The following is a 20,000-nucleotide window of genomic DNA, read 5'->3' as shown; positions in this document are numbered from 1 at the left end:
GACCAAAATGGCGACGGATTTGTGAAGACGCAAGACCTTCTACGTCTCGGCCAAGAACACTCTAGCGTTGGCTTTGAGGTACGGCTTGTCTCTTTTAAATGAATTAAATTATTCTTCGAATCCTTAACATCGGTACAGAATTAAACAGTAATCACAGTTTAACGAGAATAAAACTGGTGGAGTTATTACTTGTTTTCGCAGTGCCATTCATAAGCTAAGCTTCAATAAACTTTGAGGCAAACCGTCTGAAAATACATTTCACGTTATCATTAGAGCGTTTTGGGTTCGATTTCGAGGTATTGAACGCTTGGGTATTAAAATTTTAAACATCAGAGGGTTCTTTAGAGTCATAATTCCAGTGGTTTCTGAAGAGGCTCGCCCGATCCATTTTGTTATTTTCGAAAATTGCTTGTTTTATTTGTACTCTTGCATGTCAATCCCTACGGTGACCGCTCTCTTACACCAGTCAGTTTGCTATTAACTTTGTAAACCTGCCATCAAAATACTCAGGAGAGCGTAATTCCAACTTTTTCTTATTTCTCATTCAGCTAGTTAATATCTTTAAATTTAGTGGGTTCGAGAGTCTCGATTACCAATATCAAAACCGTCACGGCAAGTTTTTGTAGTTTCGTAACCTAAAGTTTCGACTCCCTCTTCAGGGGTGATGATTGTTGTGGAAAGCTCATTGATATTCTTTCGTTCTTGCCTACCCCCAGGAGATGAAAACGCTGATTGAAAAGCTCGATCCCGAAGAAAATGGGCGAATTAGTTTCGATGGTTTCTGTAAAGGAATACACGACTTTCTCGGTAAGTGATTTCACTGGCGACATGCCACATAATCGCCAGCCGATATACATGTGTGCTTTAGCTCAGTAGTAAGGTTTCTGTGATATTGCGTTATGCTCAATTTTACTAGCTGTCATTATGATGCCAAGGGTAAAAAATTATTTGCAGACGCGAAAATACGACATCTGAATTTTCCGCCGCCGTCTGAACTGAGTTACACTGACAGAGATTTTATTTCCCAAAGGGGTTAACGGCGATATCGATTTGAATGGCAGTGGCAAAGAGGCGCACGATTTTGTCGAAGACGATTCTTACCCAAGACTAACAATATCTGCCGTCGAAAACGACCAACAAGAAGATAGCTGTTGCGAGGTATTTCAATTCCCATTTTAAATTGATTTATTTGAAGTCTTGTCTTGTCTTTGAGAAGTTGTCCTTGCTCATTTCTATGCACGGCAGTACTCTAAAGGACTTCACCGCCGTGTCAAATAACAACGGACCTCAAGTGGGGTGCAAATTATATTTTGTTCCCCAAGTTTGTTTACATTATAAAAAGGCACGAAACAATTTCCTTGTAGGCAATAACTGGTGTGAACTTCTTTAGGTTTTCATTTTGGGGGCCTTCTGTTTTCCTTTTTAATGGTCACAATAGGAGGGCCATGATGTAGGGACGTTTTTTGTTTAGAATAAAACTTTGATCGGTCATTGACGTAATTTGGATTCATGACTGTGCGTATTCTTATATCACCTAATTTGCATATGATACTATGAAAATTGCAATGGAAGCAAGTAAACATTGCATCACATCAGATTGTTGGAATTACTTTGATCTTGCCTTGACATATTATGTGTACATGTGCCAATTTTCTTGTAGCATCATATTGCTCACTTGCACTAAGGAACAATCAACATTACCTGATCCATTTAAAATCTGCTCATTTTACGCCACAGGCACATACCATTAATCTTACGTAACCAAATTATAATCACAATGGTTGTATATTTTTCACGTTCTAGAATCACTTCAACAATACATGTAACCTTTTCAGAACTCATTTGATTAAGCCTTGAGGAACAATAACAGTTTGCGAAGTTTTTATTTATTTTTATTTGTTTGGACCACTTATACACCTGCACCCAGTTGTTCAAAAGCTGGCTCGTAAACACTTTTCTAGGAATCCAAGTTATCAATGTTGTAACTATTCTTGCATTAAAGCCTTCTTTTACTGTTATTGTTCTGTGTAGCTTAACTTCAGCAAGAACTGAGAAACAGAAAACCCTAAACTTAAAAAAGGGCAATCAAAATTTTCTATATTCTGGGATAACAGCAGATTTGATTATGGCTCTCTAACCAGGCCTTAAAAGTGGAGAGGAACACTTTCTTGATCAAGCACACAGTATGTTTAAAATGACCCTGATAAGTGCTCAACTCTGGATTGCTCAACCCAGAGTCTAGGGCACTAACTATTAGACACTGAAAATGCCCCCCACTTCGAAACTAAAACTACTGTACTATTTACTGTTCTATTTTAGCGGGACAGCACTTACAGCACAACGTCAACAAATGAATATATTGGTGATGATGACGACAATTTTCCAGACGAGTTACAAACCTCAAATTTCAGTCGTAATCAAAAACAATATTCTACATTTCCACCTCCTACTGGGCCACGGTTGAAACATCGGGCCACTTTAGCAGCCATGAATGTCGACATGTACAGCGATAGATGTTCACACTCAGACACAAGTGAATACCAGTCAGAGGAAGGATTTGAAGGTTATGGAGAGAGCTTTAGTGAGGATACGGCATTTGAAGATAGTCCAACCTTAAGGAGGGAACGACAGTTTGAGAATCGTCTTAATAGAGGGTGAGTTTGATAATGATCAATCAATGGATCTTTATTTACAGAGGGTAACTAATAAACTTATGGCCTTCTTAAATATACAGTAATTGAAAATCTATTAAAAACTTATGTAAAATTATTTAAAACCTAATGGTAAATAAAAGTAAAAAATGCATGCAAGATTAGCTAAAATCTTGTCATTAATCTATTTTTTTGAAGTACTCTTCATATTTCAGGCCCCAGTGGTTTGAAGGCCAGATAACGTTATCTACCAGATTATCACTATCCAGCGGATAAGTGTTTGTTAACAAAGCAAGCCAGGCTGGATAGTGATTTATCCTGTGGATAGCATTATCCACTTTTTGAACAACCTGGGCCTGATGATTTAAATATATCATAAAATAGTAAGTAAACCTACAAATGGTGGTCCCAATTATCCAGTTATTTCATTTAACGACCAGGCACCAGGCAAATTGACTAGCCTCAAGAATGATATTGTTTACCTGGTTTCAGGAGAATTCTTTTTTTCGAAAGAAATTCAGTTCAAAACATTTTGCCTCCCTGTGAAAAGCAGTTGCCTCCCAGCTTTACCCTTCATAAAACCCCTAGGCAACAGAAAATGGGGTACTGAAAAATGTTTGATTTATCTGGGTTATACGGTTAGAGTATTTTTTATTCTTTAAATTGAGTCTCATTTTTGATAATTTTTTCAGCTCTGGTTCTAGAAGAACTTCAGCTGCAGCAGCTGCCATGTCAAGGTGAATGGTTTAGTATGGAGATGTTTTCTTTTTATAGAGTTGATTAAATTAGAATGTTCAGCTCCAGAAAATATCCGTACTCCTCCCACAGAAGGGATTGGAATTTCCTAGGGGGTGGAAGGTTCTGTAGGATCAAAAAAGGTAAAGAAATGTATGAAGCTCAATCAGAATTTCCAGAGGGGTGAAACTTCCCTTCCCTGAGGGAGGTATGGATATTTTCTGGAACTAAACAATTTTGTTTCTTATAAAAATGTTATTTTGTAATAAATGTTTAACTGAAAAAGACTATTTAATCAAATGATGGTACGATAGTTGGTTTGACCCCCTCTCACTAAATCTCTTTCCATTTTGTCCATTCTTTGTTTTTGATGCTGCTCCTCAACATAACTGCGACAGGTTTAGTTAGAAAGAGTCTTGAAAAGTCTTTTAAATTTTTTCTGGGATTCTGGTGTCTATGTTTAAAGGTATGTTGCAATGAAAGAAGGACAGTGAGCTCCCCTAGTAAAAGGGATTTTGCTTGTTTTGGGACTATTTTCAATATTTTTAGATTTAAAGGTCGTTTAGGTCAATAGTGCAGATTAGTTAACACTAGACACTTCATGGATGTCATGTGACACCAAAGAATGCAAGTGTTCAATCCTTATTCTCTGTGACATATTTTTTTGGAATTTGTGTTGTATTTGTTAAAGGTGTTCCTAGAATGGAGTCTTTGCAGTAAGGCATCTTAAGTTTTACAATATTTGTTGTGATATGTCATTATAGGTATTAAAAGTAAGATTCTTAGTCAAACAGTGGTCATTTGAAAGAGATCTAGGGTCAAGACGATTGTCTGTCTCCATAATTTCTCAAGTCACTAATGTCTTGCTTAGTTAAAATTTGCTTCTAACTGGGTATTCATTGCCTCTCTGTTTGTCCACAGTCATAATATGCATCTTTTTAAATGTCACTCGGAGAACCCCAGCCGACATAACAGTTTTGATGATCTGATCGGTGATAGAGCACTATCAGACAGTGAAACCGGAACATCGATGTTTCTTCTGACAGAGGTTTGAGGTTTTCTTGTGGTTTTGGTGTCCTGTTCAGTTTTTATGTAGCATGTTGGCAAGTGTAGCCAACTTATACTTGTAATTTCACACCATTTTATTTCAATTTGTTCCCTTTACTTTTTAGCTAAAGAGGTTATCATCCCAAGTATCGCTGTTACAGGAAGATCATGCGATGCAAACAGATAAACAATATAAAATACGAGAAGAAAACAAATTGTTATGTTCAAGGTAGGCAGACTGCTTGACATCTGATTTCTCCTAATGTTAGTTACAACTTGTACAATGCAGACTCGCTGACTGTGACTGAAGAGTGGTTAGTTTTATGCCAATGTATTACATCCAGATGACTTTTTTTATTTGTCAATAATTTTGGCTTCTCTGAACTCAGGCAAGTCATTTTCTAAAAAAAATGTTGAAGGAATCTTGGCTTGTGAGGGTACTTGTGTAGGAAATATTTTTTGTGTTTATGTATTGGTCTCTTAAAATTAAATTAGTTTTAAAAACACATCAGCAACATCAAGAAATCTAATTGCTTAATTGTAGTATTTTGGTTGCAAGTTTCTATACACAACCAGCAATAAGTATTGCAAAGCAGTGTTTACTACACATGGCATATGATGGTAATTTGGAATATTGGTTAATATCAAAAAGTGGACTGTAGAATGTACTCAACCGTTAATAAATTCACAAGCAGCTATATTAAGATATAACGTCGGCTTCGTTAAAAGGCATTTAAAGTCAATTCACATACCGTACATTATTGATAAATATAGCCACTGAGATATCCTTTTTGATTTCTCAATGTAACTGCTAACCTTGGCCCATCTTCATATTTGGTAGGTTCGGCAGTTTTTTTTTGTTTTTTTTTAATCAAAATCATTATGTCCTAGGCTTACAAAATTACCAGAAAGAAATAATCTTTTGATAGGTATTAGATTGTCAAAAATATGCTTGGTGTCAGGTTAAATGGTTGAAAGCAATGAAAATATCGCACTATCAAATAGAGCACTGTCAAGCGTTCAGACAGGTCACGAATAGAAAGAAGCAAACAATTCTCTGCACTGTTCAAACCAGATTCAAACAAGTAAAGAAAAGAAATGTTCTTGTTTTAAATTCTAAGCTTCATAAGAAGGCCTTTTTCTCTCTCTGATCTATTGTACTCTGTGTGCATGAATAGTATTGCATTAACCAGCAAGAAACTAAGCTAGGAAGTTGTTGAATTTCTTAGCTGCCATTTTGTTGTATATGTGAGACTTTTTTGGCAATTTTTCTTCACAACAATCTTAATGATATTGTTATTATTGTTTTCACGTACTGTGTACATAGATGTACAATGAAGCACCTAATTTCTGTACGTCATTGTTACGTGTAAAAGAGTTTAGTAAGGAGAATTCAAACCTTGATGCTGGAATTGAATGGGTTTGGTAATAATTTCCTGCATAAAAGAATTTTCAAGGCATGGATTATATTAATGAATATTCTAGTTTCTCGCTAACCAAATGAATACACACTTTAATGTTTTCCACATAATAAAAATTTCTTACTTAAGTTAGTTTCAGCTTTGCCTGATTTGGTTTTGTTTGTGTTTTTTTCTTTCATTTGAAAGAAGGATTTTATTCTTGATTTTAGAAGACTTCCTGCTGGTTTCATGAACAATATCCTGAAGGCTTGTTTATTCAAATGGGCCACTGCCTGTCCTTACCTACGTCAAGCCTTTTAGCTGTTGCATGAATAATTAACTTTCATTTCAAGTGACATCTGCCCCATATTTGCATATAATTTAGGCAGACTGAAATTCATTTCCTTGTTTTGAATAAATTGGTTGAAACCAATACAGGAAGACACGTTTTTGGTCAGGGAGTGATTTGTAGTTGGTTTCTGGTTCTAATTTTCGCAGGTGAGTCAGTTCTTGTTTTCATTATTAGCAGGATGCTTTAATAAACTGAAAAAATATTGTTTTGAGTTAGGGGACACATTGTCAGGTGAAAGATAGCTCTGTGAAAATACTGCTTCATGTCACATATTCCTTTGACTCATAGAACTTGTTCATGATATTTTTGTAGCTGTTTTTATTGTTGAATTAGCAACATAAACTGGGGCTTAATTTTTGAAATCTCAAGTTCTAACACAGTTTTTCCAAGCCCAGTTGCTTTAAGTTGCCTTTATCCTTTTTCTTGCATGAGATCCATTCATGGTAAAAGATCTATCTTCTACAGACTTCAGTCTACATGTAACAGAATATATAATTTTGTAAGAAAAACTTTATTTTATTATTACCTGCTATTTCTTACTCTCAGAGGTAAAGTCAGGGTTCATTTCTTTCATTATAAATGAGTGAATAAAGCAGTGATAAGGGAATAATAATTGTCATGTGTGATATTAATATTTTTCTATTCAGTCTTGGTTAGAACCTGATATTTTGGCCACCAAAAACATTGATGTTGTCTTAAATTGTGCAATAACTTGATAGGATCGGCATCCTGCCATGTTATATGAGCAGTTGGCTTGATAAAGAACTATAGGAGCTACCCAATGGACATTTGTGTGGGTTACAAAATTGGCATAAAATGTTTTGTGAATCTGTAATAGGTATATACACACAGGCAATATTACTGACCAAATTTAGTCATGTTTTATTTAAAAAGGTGGACTGATATTTGCCTGTGAACTACAAAAAATAATTTTGTTTAGTTAATTCTTTGGAGGTCATTCTGCCATCACATCTTCTAATCTAAGTGATGAAAGTATAAAGTTGATTGGGATGTTATAGGGTTGTGCATGTGTATTTCTGTTTCTAATAATGATTCATTTTATTCGTTTTAAAAAAAGATCAAGCATAGATTTTGAAAAATTGTTTCTCTAGAATATTCTTTAATAGTGTAATATTGTAAGGGACGTGTTTACTAAGCCATTTTAGTTTTCACTAGTCATGAATTTTATTATACAGGACAAAATGGCCAGGAAGTATTTTCTTATTGTGTCAGTCCTGTGATTGAACACAACATTATTACATCTGAGCAATTGCCTACTCATCTGGCACATAGTCTATGCTAGCATGAAGGCATCAGTCTTTTATAAAGACACTTCTAAAGTATTCTGGAGACTTTATTTTTCAACTAGTCTACAAGCCCAAATTTTCTTCATGTATAACTGAATAGTCAATGAGTTGTAGCTGAGTTGTTTACTGCTCATAAAAATAGTCTAAAATGTTTCTATCAGTAGCTTAGCTTTTTAACAACTTTAAGTTGGTAAAGGCAATTTAACCACTGTTAATTGCAAGTTTTGGAGCTGACATTTTAAATGATGGTGGTTCGTCAGAGTATAGAGTTACAGGCGGGGTAACACTTAAAATTTCAGTTTCAGAAATTACATGTAACTTCAGCAGTTAATTTACCTTTATCAAATTCAAGTTGATTTTCACTTGTCCACCGATGTAGCCCAACAGCTTTTTTAGAAAGTAATATCTCTGTTAAATCTTTTAATATCTTCTAGACACTGAAATGCAGTCCCAATTGTCAATTTTATATGTTTTAAGGTAGAAATCAAGAATCATTTTCCATTCAAAGCAGCGTGTCCAAAATGGTGTTCTGTCCATGAAAAAGACAGGAATAGGAGATTCACAGATTTCCAGTAGAACACAGTCCAAGTGTCTGCTGAAATCTGTTAACCATCAGAAACTGAATATCCCACATTAAAATCCATCAAATATTTTTGCGTGCATGCAATTGGTCTTAAGTCATCTCATGACTGAATATGCCCCAGCTAAAACTGGGGAATATCCAAGTGATATTCCCCAATCTTCAAATGATCTGGTGTCTTGCAAAAAATATTTGAGCAATAATAAACACAATAGCCTCCATTTGGCTGGAAAATATGCTCAGATATTTGTCCTTTAGACATTATCTGTTCCCCAAAGCTCACAGTTTGCTTGTTGGAACAGATAATGTCCGCAGACAAATATCACAGCATATTTTTTGAGAAATGGAGGTTATTGTTTATAGAAAGTACCTGTAAATTTGACAGCTCCAGGATAAGGAATCCTGAATAATACATATATTAAGTGGGTCTCCCAGAAATTATATTCATAGTCAAGGCTGCAAATAATTTTTGTCTACAGGCAGGTCATTTGTCAGGCCAGGACCATTTTTGACTAGACAAGAAGCCTGTCTGGTCGGACAAAAAAAATTAAGGAGGTAGAAATTGAATGTTAAAGAGATTGGTCTATTTGACACATTTCAACATCTTAATTGGACAAACTCAGATGATGTGAAAATTTAAACTACATAAAATATCATTGAGTCTGTTTTTTGAGGAGAATCAGATCCACTTGGTTTCATTTTTATGGGTGTTCTGGAGCTTAGTATAATGTAAAATATTTATATTCTTTGAAATGGAGTGTTTACAATTTCTGACATGACACATGGTTTGAGAGGCATTGAGGATGATAAATAATACTTTCGACAATCACCTTCAAGATGCAGTGAGATAAATACATAACTACAGTCCGCATTTGTGTTTGTTCACTAATTGAAGTCAGGTGCCTGCAGTTTATCATAAAAACTGCTTTGCTGTGGTAAAAGTGTTGCAAAAAATCAGTGAAAAACTGAAGAAAACATGGTGTTGGCCTGTTCAAGAGTCGGGATGTAACACACTGTACAAATTAAACATGAGACAACCTTTTTGCATAATATTGTGGATCAAATAATGTAATAATAGAATGAAACAAGTCCTAGTTTGGGCTGCAAACCCCAAGGAAAATAATTTTTTCATTTTATATATGAGACATGCATGGTCACAGTGTCCGACCAGGGCAAGCTTTCGCGGGTTAAAACTGAAATTTACCAACATCTGTCCGATGACTGGCTATTATTTGCAGGCCTGATAGTAATTTATTTTTTATCACCAAGTCTTTAATATTAGACTGTCTTAATTGGTGGTTTCTTTTTCAGGATAAATGCACTAGAAGAACAGATTGAAAGCCAAAAAGTAACAACAGGAAAACAAGTAGAAGAAGAAAGTTTTAAATATAAATTGGCCTTGGTATGTTTTTGTTCATTTTATGGCAGTAATACTTATTAGATTCTCTGCCACAGAGGTACAGGTATCTATCACTTACATGCTTAGCTGATAGGCTACAGAAAGTTATGATTATTTGCCGAAGGAACCACCACTTGGCCCGAGCTAGTAATTCAAACATTTACATTTTTGTCCTCCTCTTTCTACAAAATACATGGGTTCTCAAGTAACTTGCACACTTTTCTGATTAAAAAATGACTTTCCAAGTAAAGAAAGACCATTGTTGTTTACTAAGGAGGAAAAACACCAAGCACTTGCTCATCCACTCTGCTCCCGTGAGTGGAGCATAAGGCCACAAAAAACACCAAAAATGTGCCCATATGTGCCCCAAAAAGGGGGCAGATATGGGCAAAATTGGAAAAGATTGAAATATAATATTGCATTTGGGTAAACATTTCTCAAGTTTAGGGCAATTTTGTGTAATTTAAGTGTCTTTTATAAAGCTCAAAAATCATCTTTGTTCATTTTATACAGGAAGCTGTGATTTTACCCATATAAGACTGTTACTCTGCCAATATTTCAAGTTTAGTGGTTTCAACTAATGAAAATTGGTTTTATTTCCTTCCTGGTAATAATAAACCAAAACTTACCCAAGTATGGATTAAGATTGAGACAAAGACAAAGACAAAGTTGAAAAATGTAGACTCATTGTTTCAAAAACAGATTATTCAAGACTTAGATCTTATATCTCATGGGCTATGATGATCGTGTCTTAAAACATAGATTGTATTTGGTCAATTTTCTTTCTCAGAACAAATTAGAAAGAGAAAATGAGGAATCTTTAGAAGCACTTAACAGAAAGTAAGTATCATAATCATTTAATATTGTTTTCTCTCCCATGTACTTTAAATTAGCTGTTAAGGTGGGGAGTCTCATTTATTTTTCTTGTGATTAATTTAGAGAGGGCCAACATTAATAATGCTGAGAAAATACTGTTGGATCTCCCAGGTCCCCATTTATATTGCTATTGATGTAATGTTTCTTCATTTTATTACTGTTCTGGCTTAGATTACTTCAAGCTGAAGAGGAAATAGAAAATCTTAAAAAAGTGGAGCCTTTGTTGAGAAAAGAGCTTGACACATGTCAAGAGGTCAGTCCCATTGTGTTAGATTAGGATGAGGCATCACACTGTTACATGTAGTTACAATGTAGCACAAGGCATTGTAAGTTAGTGTGATGCTCTGTACATTAGCGTGAGGCACTGTACGTTACTGTGTGATGCCTCACCAGCTTGGCTAACTCAATAAAGGTAAAGTAGTTACTTTGATTCTTGAGATTAACAATCATACTGCATTGGCTTTTTAAGCTATTGGATCTTGTGAAGCATCAGATAACCAGGCTACCTAGATAAACAATACGGTTAAAAAATTTAAACTCCAGAACAAACTAGAACACAGTGGAATCCCTACTTATCAAGCCACATAAGGGAAAGACCTGAGAAATAGGGAAGTTCAAAAAGTCTAGGCTAAATTTCTTCTGACTTCTTTTGCTAAGGGAGCAAAATATTGTTGTGAGTAATCAGATATAAACCTTTGGGACTCAACTGTAAGCTTGTCTACTCTATGGACCATTAGTAGCACACACCACATGTACACACAGCCACAGCCACAGCTTGCCATTAGAAACTAGATGCAGTTTTAATTCCTCTTTGGCAGCCATACATTGTAGTTGTAAAGAACAATGTGCTAACAAATAGGGCATGTTTTATTGCTTATTTTACAGGAGAAAAGAAGGCTTGTCAAACAAGTCGATAGCCTCGAGCTTGCACTTCAGATCAAAGCAGATGAAGTGGCTGAGCTTAAAGCAAAGCTTGAAGTTGAAATAAAGGGACGGCTAGAAGAACAACATCACCATGAACAGGTCTGGGAAAAAAAAATTATATGCACAGTTTGTTGAATATAGCGGTATCCAGTACTTATATATATCTGCTGTAATTAAGTTTAAATTTGGCATCAGAAGAAACTTCAGCTTGGTAAACAAAACATGGTCGCTCGATACCTTTCTCATTGTGTCATGAATATTCACCATAAAAATAGGTAGTAGTGGTAGGAACAATCAGCATCCAGAGTGTTTCCATGACACACCTCTCCATGAGCCACTCTGGATTTACACATTTGAGCCCTTAGCCCTCTCCTATAGATAGCAAAATACACTCCAACATGGGGTTTTTGGAGAGGGGCAATGAAATTCAAATACAATACACAGAAGTACATGTATGTCTACTCTGGAAACAGGCAAAACAAAGTCCATTGTCAGAGAACAGAATCCATTTTCTGTAAAGAAAAGAAAAAATGCTATCCGCTTCCTGTTTTTCCCCTTCTACATTCTCTTCTCTCATATAATATCCATCAGTGTGCTTTTCATTAAAGCATTTGCACATGCTATACATGAGCTTCCTCCATTCAGGCCGGTTGTCTACAGTTTTTCTCCAGTGGTATCAATGATGCTCACAGAATCGATCTGGAAAAAAAGAAGACTGTTTCCAATTTTTATAGGTCCAGAGATGCCATCATCTTTTCTTTAAAATTCTTGTCTTTGTTTTCTGGAACAATTAATTAGCTTTGTTGTAATGGTAAAAATGTTCTTTTTATTCTGGTATTTCCCCTGACAGTATTGTGTATGGCAACTGTCCCATGCCTATTTGCACTTTATTGAGATTTTTGTTTGTGCATGTTGATACATGTAATATTAATATCTAGTACTTATTTTTCTTGTTGGATTCCTTAGGAGCTTGCTTTGGCTTCTGAGCAAATGGTTGAACTGGAAAAATACAAGTATGAAGTAGACCTGAAACTTAAAGATCATCACAGCATGGAACAACAAAAAACCGACTTAGAGAGACATGTGCAGTCACTAATAAAGGTAAGTCTAGTCAAATCAAGTTTGACAGACTGTCATATGTACATACTGTAAGTGCAAGGCTGTCAACACATTCTGAATGAAGCTGGGAAATGGAATCAAAATTTTATACATATGCCAGGCCCAGGGTATTTTTAAAGCTGATTAATCCCAAATTGAGGTGTAATAGTTTTTTGAGATTCCACCTTCTCTTGTTTGAAGGGGGCAGCCCTTTCAGTTCGACCAAAAATTGTGGTTTGAATTTCCCCAATTTGTAGTGGCAAATGAAACAGGATTTTCTGGAATTTCCAGAAAAGAGGGGACAACCTTGTAAGGTTCACCCAAATGTTTGGGCCTCAAAGGTTTGTGCAGCCTAAAAGTCTACAAGAGTTTGACAGAAGAATGTGCAAGAGATGTTAGAGAACATGTTGTGCTAAATCAAATTGTGAGCCAATAAACTGCATGTAGGTGGATAACAATTTATTACTCAGGGAATCATGGTGGTTGTATTCATCATCTTGGACTGAATATTTGCTTTGAAGAATACAACTACCATGATTCCCCGAAGGCACATCTCATACGCATGAATGTTGATGCTATGCTTTAATGAGTCTGTTTTTGTTTTAGGAAAACTTGAGCTTAAAAAACTCAAAAGAAGAGCTGAATGTTCAGCTGCATCAGGATGGTTACTTTGGTGCTGGTCAGGTAAGGATAGATGAAGTACTGGTTGTTCTATTTTTTCCTTAAGAAATAAAAAACATGTGCTGTGTTTCTAACAAGTTATAGAAACACAAGTGGAAGTTTGGGTAAACAAGAAATGCTGTGGAAACACGAGCCGAACCACGAGCCGCAGGCGAGTGTTTCCACAGCTTTTTCGAGTTCTCCCAAACTTTCACAAGTGTTTCTACAACTTGATAGAAACACAAAGAACATGTTTTCTATTTTTTTTAGAAAACACCGCGAAGAAATAAAGGAAAAAACTTGTTAACTTTGATTATCAAAGTGTAAATTCTCTTTGCTCACGCCATCATTGCGGCTCGTGGTAGTTCTGTGTTTCTATCAAGTTATAGAAACATGATTTTTAACCAATCAGCACATATATTTTCTTAGGGCTGTTTTCTGATTAAGTGTAGAAGCAGAATAACGTAATTTACAGTTATGTGCTTAATTGGTGATCAGGATTTGAGTAGAAGCAAGGCTCAAGTTGACTTTGTTATGATGCAAACATTGGAAATTTTCAGATTTAAATTATGCTGTTATCATGCAAAATAGATTCTAATCTCTCTCACAAGTTCAATCCAGACCTTGCTTTCTCGTAGAGGCATGGTTCCATTTAATGTTGGTCTAATAATTGTTGAGGAATTTTTTCATAACAAGAAATTTTATATCCGGTGTCCAGAATTCCAACTGCAATATTCCAAAAACAGTTTAAGGGTGTATTTGTACTCAACAACACTCATATTTTTAAATCCAACAGCAAGGGTCACTGGCCGATGAACTTGTTACAGCTGACAAAGAAAAGATTATCAGTACTCTTAGAGACCAAGAAGAGGAGAACAGGAGACTAAGAGGCTACTTAGATGGACTGTTAATGATGATTATGGAACACAATCCTGCACTTCTTGAGCTTCAATAACACCATCTGATCTGTTCGTCCCCTACCCACCCATCCCTGTACATCTTTATTGACATACAAACATCCTGGCAAATTAGATGGTAGATTTTATATGCATACGCAGGCAGTAAATTACAATCATTTTTTAGGATTTTTTTACCAAGAATGCAGCTACATGTTTTTCTAATTACAGTCTTGGTCTCTGTTTAGAAATCATGCACTTTAATTTAGTTGACTGTGTGACATGCGGTCTAACTTCTGTTTTAGGTGTAGGAAACATCCTACATTCTGTTATTCATTTACAGGCTAAAGCCATTAAAGACCTGTAAAATTACAGAGAAAAAGTAAACTTGTATCCAGTTAAAGTAGACATTATTTTCAGTTGGGGAAAAATTGGGCACGCACTTATTTCCTCAACCAAAAATCACAGTGTCTAAAGAAAAAGCGAGTCAAACAAAGAGAATGTTGTTCTCATTTCAAACTTTTTTTCATTTTCATATTAGGAAAATATTACAAAGCAGAGATTGTTAATCGTACATTGATGTTTGTGAACCTGGAAACAACTTCCCCCCCTGCCCCACCCAGAAAAAAAAACCTCAGTGCATTTTGTGATCTACCACTTCAGTTAGCAAGTGGACAATTTTTTAATGTTTGAACAATTAAATTATTTGATAGCTGTAGTGTAGTGTAAATACCAGCGTTCTAGATGGAAAAAATATATGAATAAGTTGATTGTTGAGAGTGCCACAGAGAAAATGGAATTGACAATGTATCTTTGAATGATTTGGAAAGACCCATTGATAAGACATGGTCTAAAACTTGGAACACTGATGAAAAAGCTGACACTAAACTGCCAACTACTTACCTATACTGTGCTTAAATACCATAACAAATTATTTTTTTAGGCAATGACGATTTCACTATAAAGGTATACAGTGTCGTTCCCAGATCTCCAGATCACCTTGGTCAGTTAGCAGCCATGGTGATGGAGTGGGGAATCTTCTCTTGGAATGAGATTGTATACTGTATGTGAATTCACATTTTGTAACTTTTTTACACTGCTTGAAAAATGCAGAGATTTTCTGAGCGACAAGAGAGTATTGTTGAAAGTATAAAAAAGGTTAACAGTCAATTACTGATGAAATTAAAGCACGGTCCCTTCTAGCGACACAAGGATAAGCTTGTGTGATAGTGGGCACAGCTGCTGCATAACCTTGTGTTCTTTCTATGTTTTTACTTATGTCGCTGTTATTTCTGGTGGGGAATAACAGCAACGAAAGAAGAACGCAAGATTTTAATGTTTTTTAAGCTTATGTTCATGTTGTGGCCTTCCCTACAGGTGCAAAAGATACTTCATGCTTTTGCTTATGCTTATGCTTGCGTCTCAGTTGGTGACCAGGCTTAGTTGCCTGTTAATGTAACAAATAAGGGCATGTTTTGATGATGCTCAATTCTCCTGGAGTGCCATCAATGTGGTTCTTGTTTTAAATCCCTGTGTCTGACCATTCAGTTTAAAGTTATTGAATGGTTCTTTCGTGTGATACTGTTTGGCCTGAAACATTTGGCAAAAAGAGAAATGGTGATTATTTAATTACTTTGGCACTATAGGGAGTAAATGTGTTCAATAGAAAATGAATGTAAGTTTTTTAGTGAGTTATTAAAAATTTGTAAACTCTATGTAAGAATAATTAGATGCCTTGTAAATTAGCAGAGCAGTCAATAACTGTTCCGAAATGTTATCGATAATGTATTTTTAATATGAGGATTTTGTAAATAATATGTTAATCAACCAATGATACTGTATTGTGTAGAAAGATTGAAAAATATTGTACAAAGTAACTTTGGACGACAATGAAGTTTTTAAGGAATTTAAAGTTACATGTGTTCTTTGTTTGTTGATGGATTCCAGGGTAGCTGACTCGTATGTAGTTGCAGAGGTGGTCTGGACTCAGGGCGATTCGAGTGTACCTGATGTGATGTGCTGGGGTGATTATTATCATGCGTTCTGTGTTAGTACAGGGAGCTCGAGACTGTACCTCGAACCACATGTACTGACCTTCAAACCTCATTTTGAGAAGAACATGTGCACGGATTTGTCATTTCCCTTTCCTTTATTATCACTATTTTTTTAGTTCAGTTTTGGCGTTGTGTAAATATAACTTACTTTTTGAAGGAAAAAAATGAATACATTTACAGGTTATGCGCGCGAGTGTCGCGCGAGTTGTGCACGGACTTGCCGCTAACTAATTCCCATTCTCCTCGCGGCTTCGCGTCATCGCTTGTACCGTTGCAGTTATGTCCTATGTAGCAGACATGTCCTCTGACGTAATGTGATATACGGAGCCAATCATATCATGCGTTCTATCTAATAACACGCAGCATAAGACTGGTAACTAAACTCCGTTGCAGTTCGGTCTTCGAGCAAAATTGATTTTTGGAGGGGTAGCGTTCGGAAGCAGTATTTGACTTTGTATGTCTTTACTCTGAACCAGAGTGACTCTGAACGTAAATATGCAGCGACTATTTGCAAGAATAGCATTTACCTCACAAGATTTCTATCGGAAATTGACCGCTTAGTGTATTTTCAGTTTCAAATTCAACATGAAAGTTCGATCGAAGATTTAAACAGTGGTTGCTCTCCGGTTTGCGAACTGCGTGTTCCCGGCCAGCCAATATTAAACTCCGCGCTTTGATTATCCTCAAATTATTCAGATCGTTTAATGATATTACAGAGGCAAAACAAAATTTCCGAGAAGCAGTGTAACCAATTTTAGTTTCGGTGCTGTAAAACTACCACTCAATCTGCGCAATATTTCTCTATTCCCAATCTTGTCACTCACACGAAATCCGGTTCGCGAAAGCCCTCTTCTCAGTATAAGTTTGTTGAGGCTGACTGAACCTTTTTGGGTAAGCCGTCTCCTGTAGCATCGAACATTTATTACAGAAATTTTCTTGTCGAGTAGATTTTTATGGCCGGAGTGCTTTCTAACTGTTCCTAGTTCGCTTTGCTTTACAAAACAGCAGTAGTAGTCAAAAAACCACAGAGCACTTTGTGGCCTATTGAAAACACCACAGAGCGCTTTGTGGCCTACTCAAAACACCACAGAGCGCTTTGTGGCCTATTCAAAACACCACAAAGCGCTATGTGGTGTTTTATTTTGGGATTTAACATTGAAAACTGGATGGCTCGTTGACTCGCAAATATCTCACAGCTATTTTCTGAAATAATTTGGTTTTTCCAATTTTTCACACCACAAAGCGCTTTGTGGCCTATTCAAAACACCGCAAAGCGCTTTGTGGCCTATTCAAAACACCACAAAGCGCTTTGTGGCCTATTCAATACACCACAAAGCGCTTTGTGGTCGTCATCGTAATCATAGCGATTCTGTCAGTAGAAATTATACTATGTGGACAAAACTGGCAGAGGGGCTCTCTTATTTTGACAGGGAGGTTGGCAAGATTTTCGCACCACCCCTTACATTAATTATGCATGCAATTTTTTGACTGACTCGTTCTTTTCACGATTGCTGTTTGAGTATAATGTGATAGTTTGAGATAGTTGCATACATAATTAATGTATGGCGCTGTACGGAAATCGTACCTGGAGGTTAGCCGAGTGCTCTTAAAGAAACCTCTGAAAGGAACCAATAGATTTTCGCAAACGTGCTGAGCAAGGTTATGTTGAACACTATTTCAGTTTTTGCTTTTAGAAAGAAATATCACCGAACCTCCGATATAAGACTTGATATCCTTAAAAGTACTTGTTATGGTTATCAGAGAGAGCACTGACTGTTAATGAGATTTGCATTCCTGGGATCGGCTGGAACTAGCTACAACGGGTGCCTGTTATTAACCGGGAGAGACGATGAAATGAGAGCAGAAGGTTGAAAATTAGGAATTCAGTGATACCTCAACCTATCACTTGTTTCGGTTAGAGAATCTTAGAGGGATTTATTATGTTCATTGATTTATAGCTCTATTGTTAGTCCTCGTTTGTAGGCACACCCCTCAGGAATTTAGCATTGAACATGGAATGAAACTTAAGTCGGATACTGATATGGGTATTTCTTTTTTTAACAAGTCTATGGATCTCGCCGTAACATTGCAAGGCGAAGAACTCGACCAATGTTTTACCAACACGGACCTCATGCTAGTTCAATAACATAATTCAGTTATGACAAAGAAGATTACAAATCTTTTTTTATTTATTTGTGGCTAGACTGGAATTTATACAACTGGTGTTTTCATGAGCAGGTATAATTACCATTATCACTATCAACTGGAATCTTATAGATCTTTCTAGACACGGGCGAACCAAAACAATCTGACTTGTGACCTTGAATTAATTGGCTTGAATTATCTGCAATGCTCACGTATGATACAAACCGTTGCTTTATCCAAACATTTTCGAAAATTATATTTTAGGGCATGTTTTTAGCCTGTGTTGTAAAACCACTATAATCTTGAGATTTGTATTGTTACAAAGGCAAAATAACCAAAGTTAGAATTAGTTTGAGAAATTCTATTTTTGACAGATAAATGCCTTTTGGACATACTAATATAATACTTATCATTGCATTTACAGTGGTGCACTCCTAACACAGACCACCAAACTAATTTTTTTTCATCATTTTTTGACATGTTTTCAACAACTTTCCTGTGGCTTCCATTCAAATCTGGCAAATCCAAATTATGGAAAGAAATGTGAAAGGTGGAGTTGTCGACTGATCAACAGGTTACATGATGCTTGATATTTTCACCATTCATGCATTTTGATTAGCTTATTTAAACCGAGGAAGGTGGACACAGTTAGTCAGGCACGACTGTGGCTGGGTTCTTATTACAAAGATGAAAAGTTCTGTCACTCTTTTGTATCTTAAATCTAGATCCAACAAACTAGCCACAGGCAACACAGTGATTTGTGGTTCATTTAGTAAAAAAAAAGTAATGACATATTTTCTTCAGCCCTTGAGCTTGGGCTAATTTGAATAAGCTGTTGTAAATGTAGAACAATCAAAACAATTTCAGACTCATCCTCTATTTACTTAATTATTACTTATTAATACATCTGTTAAAGAAATCCTGATAAAAATTTAAAAAATCTACGAAATAAATACTGATTTTATCACTGTCACTAAACTCATCCTCTATTAACTTTCTGTAGAGGTGTTCATCATCATTGTCTTGTTCTTATTGCCCTTCCACTTGTTCTTCTTGATCCTCTTGTCCTTCTTCTTCTTCTTTGTCTTCTTCTAACTCCTCCTCCTCCTCATCGATCATATCATCTAATGCCTCCAGGTATGGTTTGGCCAGGCTATTAAAAATATGGAGATGGATTTAATAGACACAACAATATTGTGGAAAACTGAAACTTTCTGTGAAGGGGCCTGTTACGGCTATTTCGTGTTTTCTTTGTGTCCTTTTTTGTTCCGTATGTTAATGTATTTTTTCACATTCTGCATGCTTTTTTTCTCGCGTCGTATGTAAATTTCGTTGCGTATATATTTGTGTTATCCTTTCATGTTCGTTTAGTGCTAGTTTATCGTCCGGTACACTTGTATCTTCTTGGTTCCCTGAACCCCGTTGCCAGCATTTTGGTAAGCCGTTTAGTTTATCGTCTGTTTGTGTTTTCCTCTTAGTTTTCTGCCGTCTTCAGTTAGTTATTTAGGAATTTACCTTCCTCCTACGGGAAGTGAAATAAATTTGCTGGACTAATTGAAACTCGCTTTAACTTGTGTCTGAAGTCGGCCCTTTGCCTCTTCAGGGCCCATTTTTTGAAACTTCCTGGCTATTCAAGGGCTTGTCAACTTACAAGGACAGTTTTCAGGCTGCTGTTTTGGGCCCAAAGCACCAAACTACCTAATGAAACTGAAATCAGTTTTTAAAAAGAGCATTGGAATTACAATCTAAAGTACAACAATAATATTATTATAATTCAAATTATAAATATTCATACTGTATTTTGAAAGTGGAAGTTTTTTCACGGGGAATGTGAACGCCTTAAAGTGCCACTGAAACGAAATTTTCGTACTCTGTT

The 20,000-nt window shown here is 36.0% G+C and overlaps 1 protein-coding gene and 1 long non-coding RNA gene across 2 annotated transcripts in view; one reads left to right on the top strand and one right to left on the bottom strand.

The window, feature by feature from the left end:
• The window catches only part of LOC110060255 (rab11 family-interacting protein 4-like), a 16,035-nt gene extending 198 nt beyond the window's left edge, over nt 1-15,837 (top strand). Inside the window, exons 1-14 of the mRNA XM_020767010.2 lie at nt 1-78; nt 717-807; nt 1,031-1,158; nt 2,320-2,654; nt 3,344-3,388; nt 4,308-4,434; nt 4,559-4,662; nt 9,384-9,474; nt 10,262-10,311; nt 10,519-10,600; nt 11,233-11,370; nt 12,238-12,372; nt 12,976-13,053; nt 13,826-15,837. The exon at nt 1-78 is cut by the window's left edge and continues 198 nt beyond it. Of these exons, the coding sequence (XP_020622669.2) occupies nt 1-78; nt 717-807; nt 1,031-1,158; nt 2,320-2,654; nt 3,344-3,388; nt 4,308-4,434; nt 4,559-4,662; nt 9,384-9,474; nt 10,262-10,311; nt 10,519-10,600; nt 11,233-11,370; nt 12,238-12,372; nt 12,976-13,053; nt 13,826-13,984 (1,641 nt within the window). The 3' untranslated portion in view covers nt 13,985-15,837. The remainder of the gene's footprint in view (nt 79-716; nt 808-1,030; nt 1,159-2,319; nt 2,655-3,343; nt 3,389-4,307; nt 4,435-4,558; nt 4,663-9,383; nt 9,475-10,261; nt 10,312-10,518; nt 10,601-11,232; nt 11,371-12,237; nt 12,373-12,975; nt 13,054-13,825) is intronic.
• Nucleotides 15,838-18,150: 2,313 nt separating this feature from the next.
• Nucleotides 18,151-20,000, bottom strand: part of LOC149112556 (uncharacterized) — an 11,244-nt gene continuing 9,394 nt past the window's right edge. The window contains exon 3 of the long non-coding RNA XR_016207482.1: nt 18,151-19,277. This is a non-coding gene — a long non-coding RNA (uncharacterized LOC149112556). The remainder of the gene's footprint in view (nt 19,278-20,000) is intronic.

This window comes from Orbicella faveolata, unplaced genomic scaffold, assembly GCF_042242905.1.
Source record: "Orbicella faveolata isolate gen_17 unplaced genomic scaffold, um_ofav_v1 contig_2, whole genome shotgun sequence".
NCBI lineage: Eukaryota > Metazoa > Cnidaria > Anthozoa > Scleractinia > Merulinidae > Orbicella > Orbicella faveolata.
Note: the sequence above shows the minus strand (reverse complement) of the source record. Positions and strands in the feature narration are given on the sequence as shown.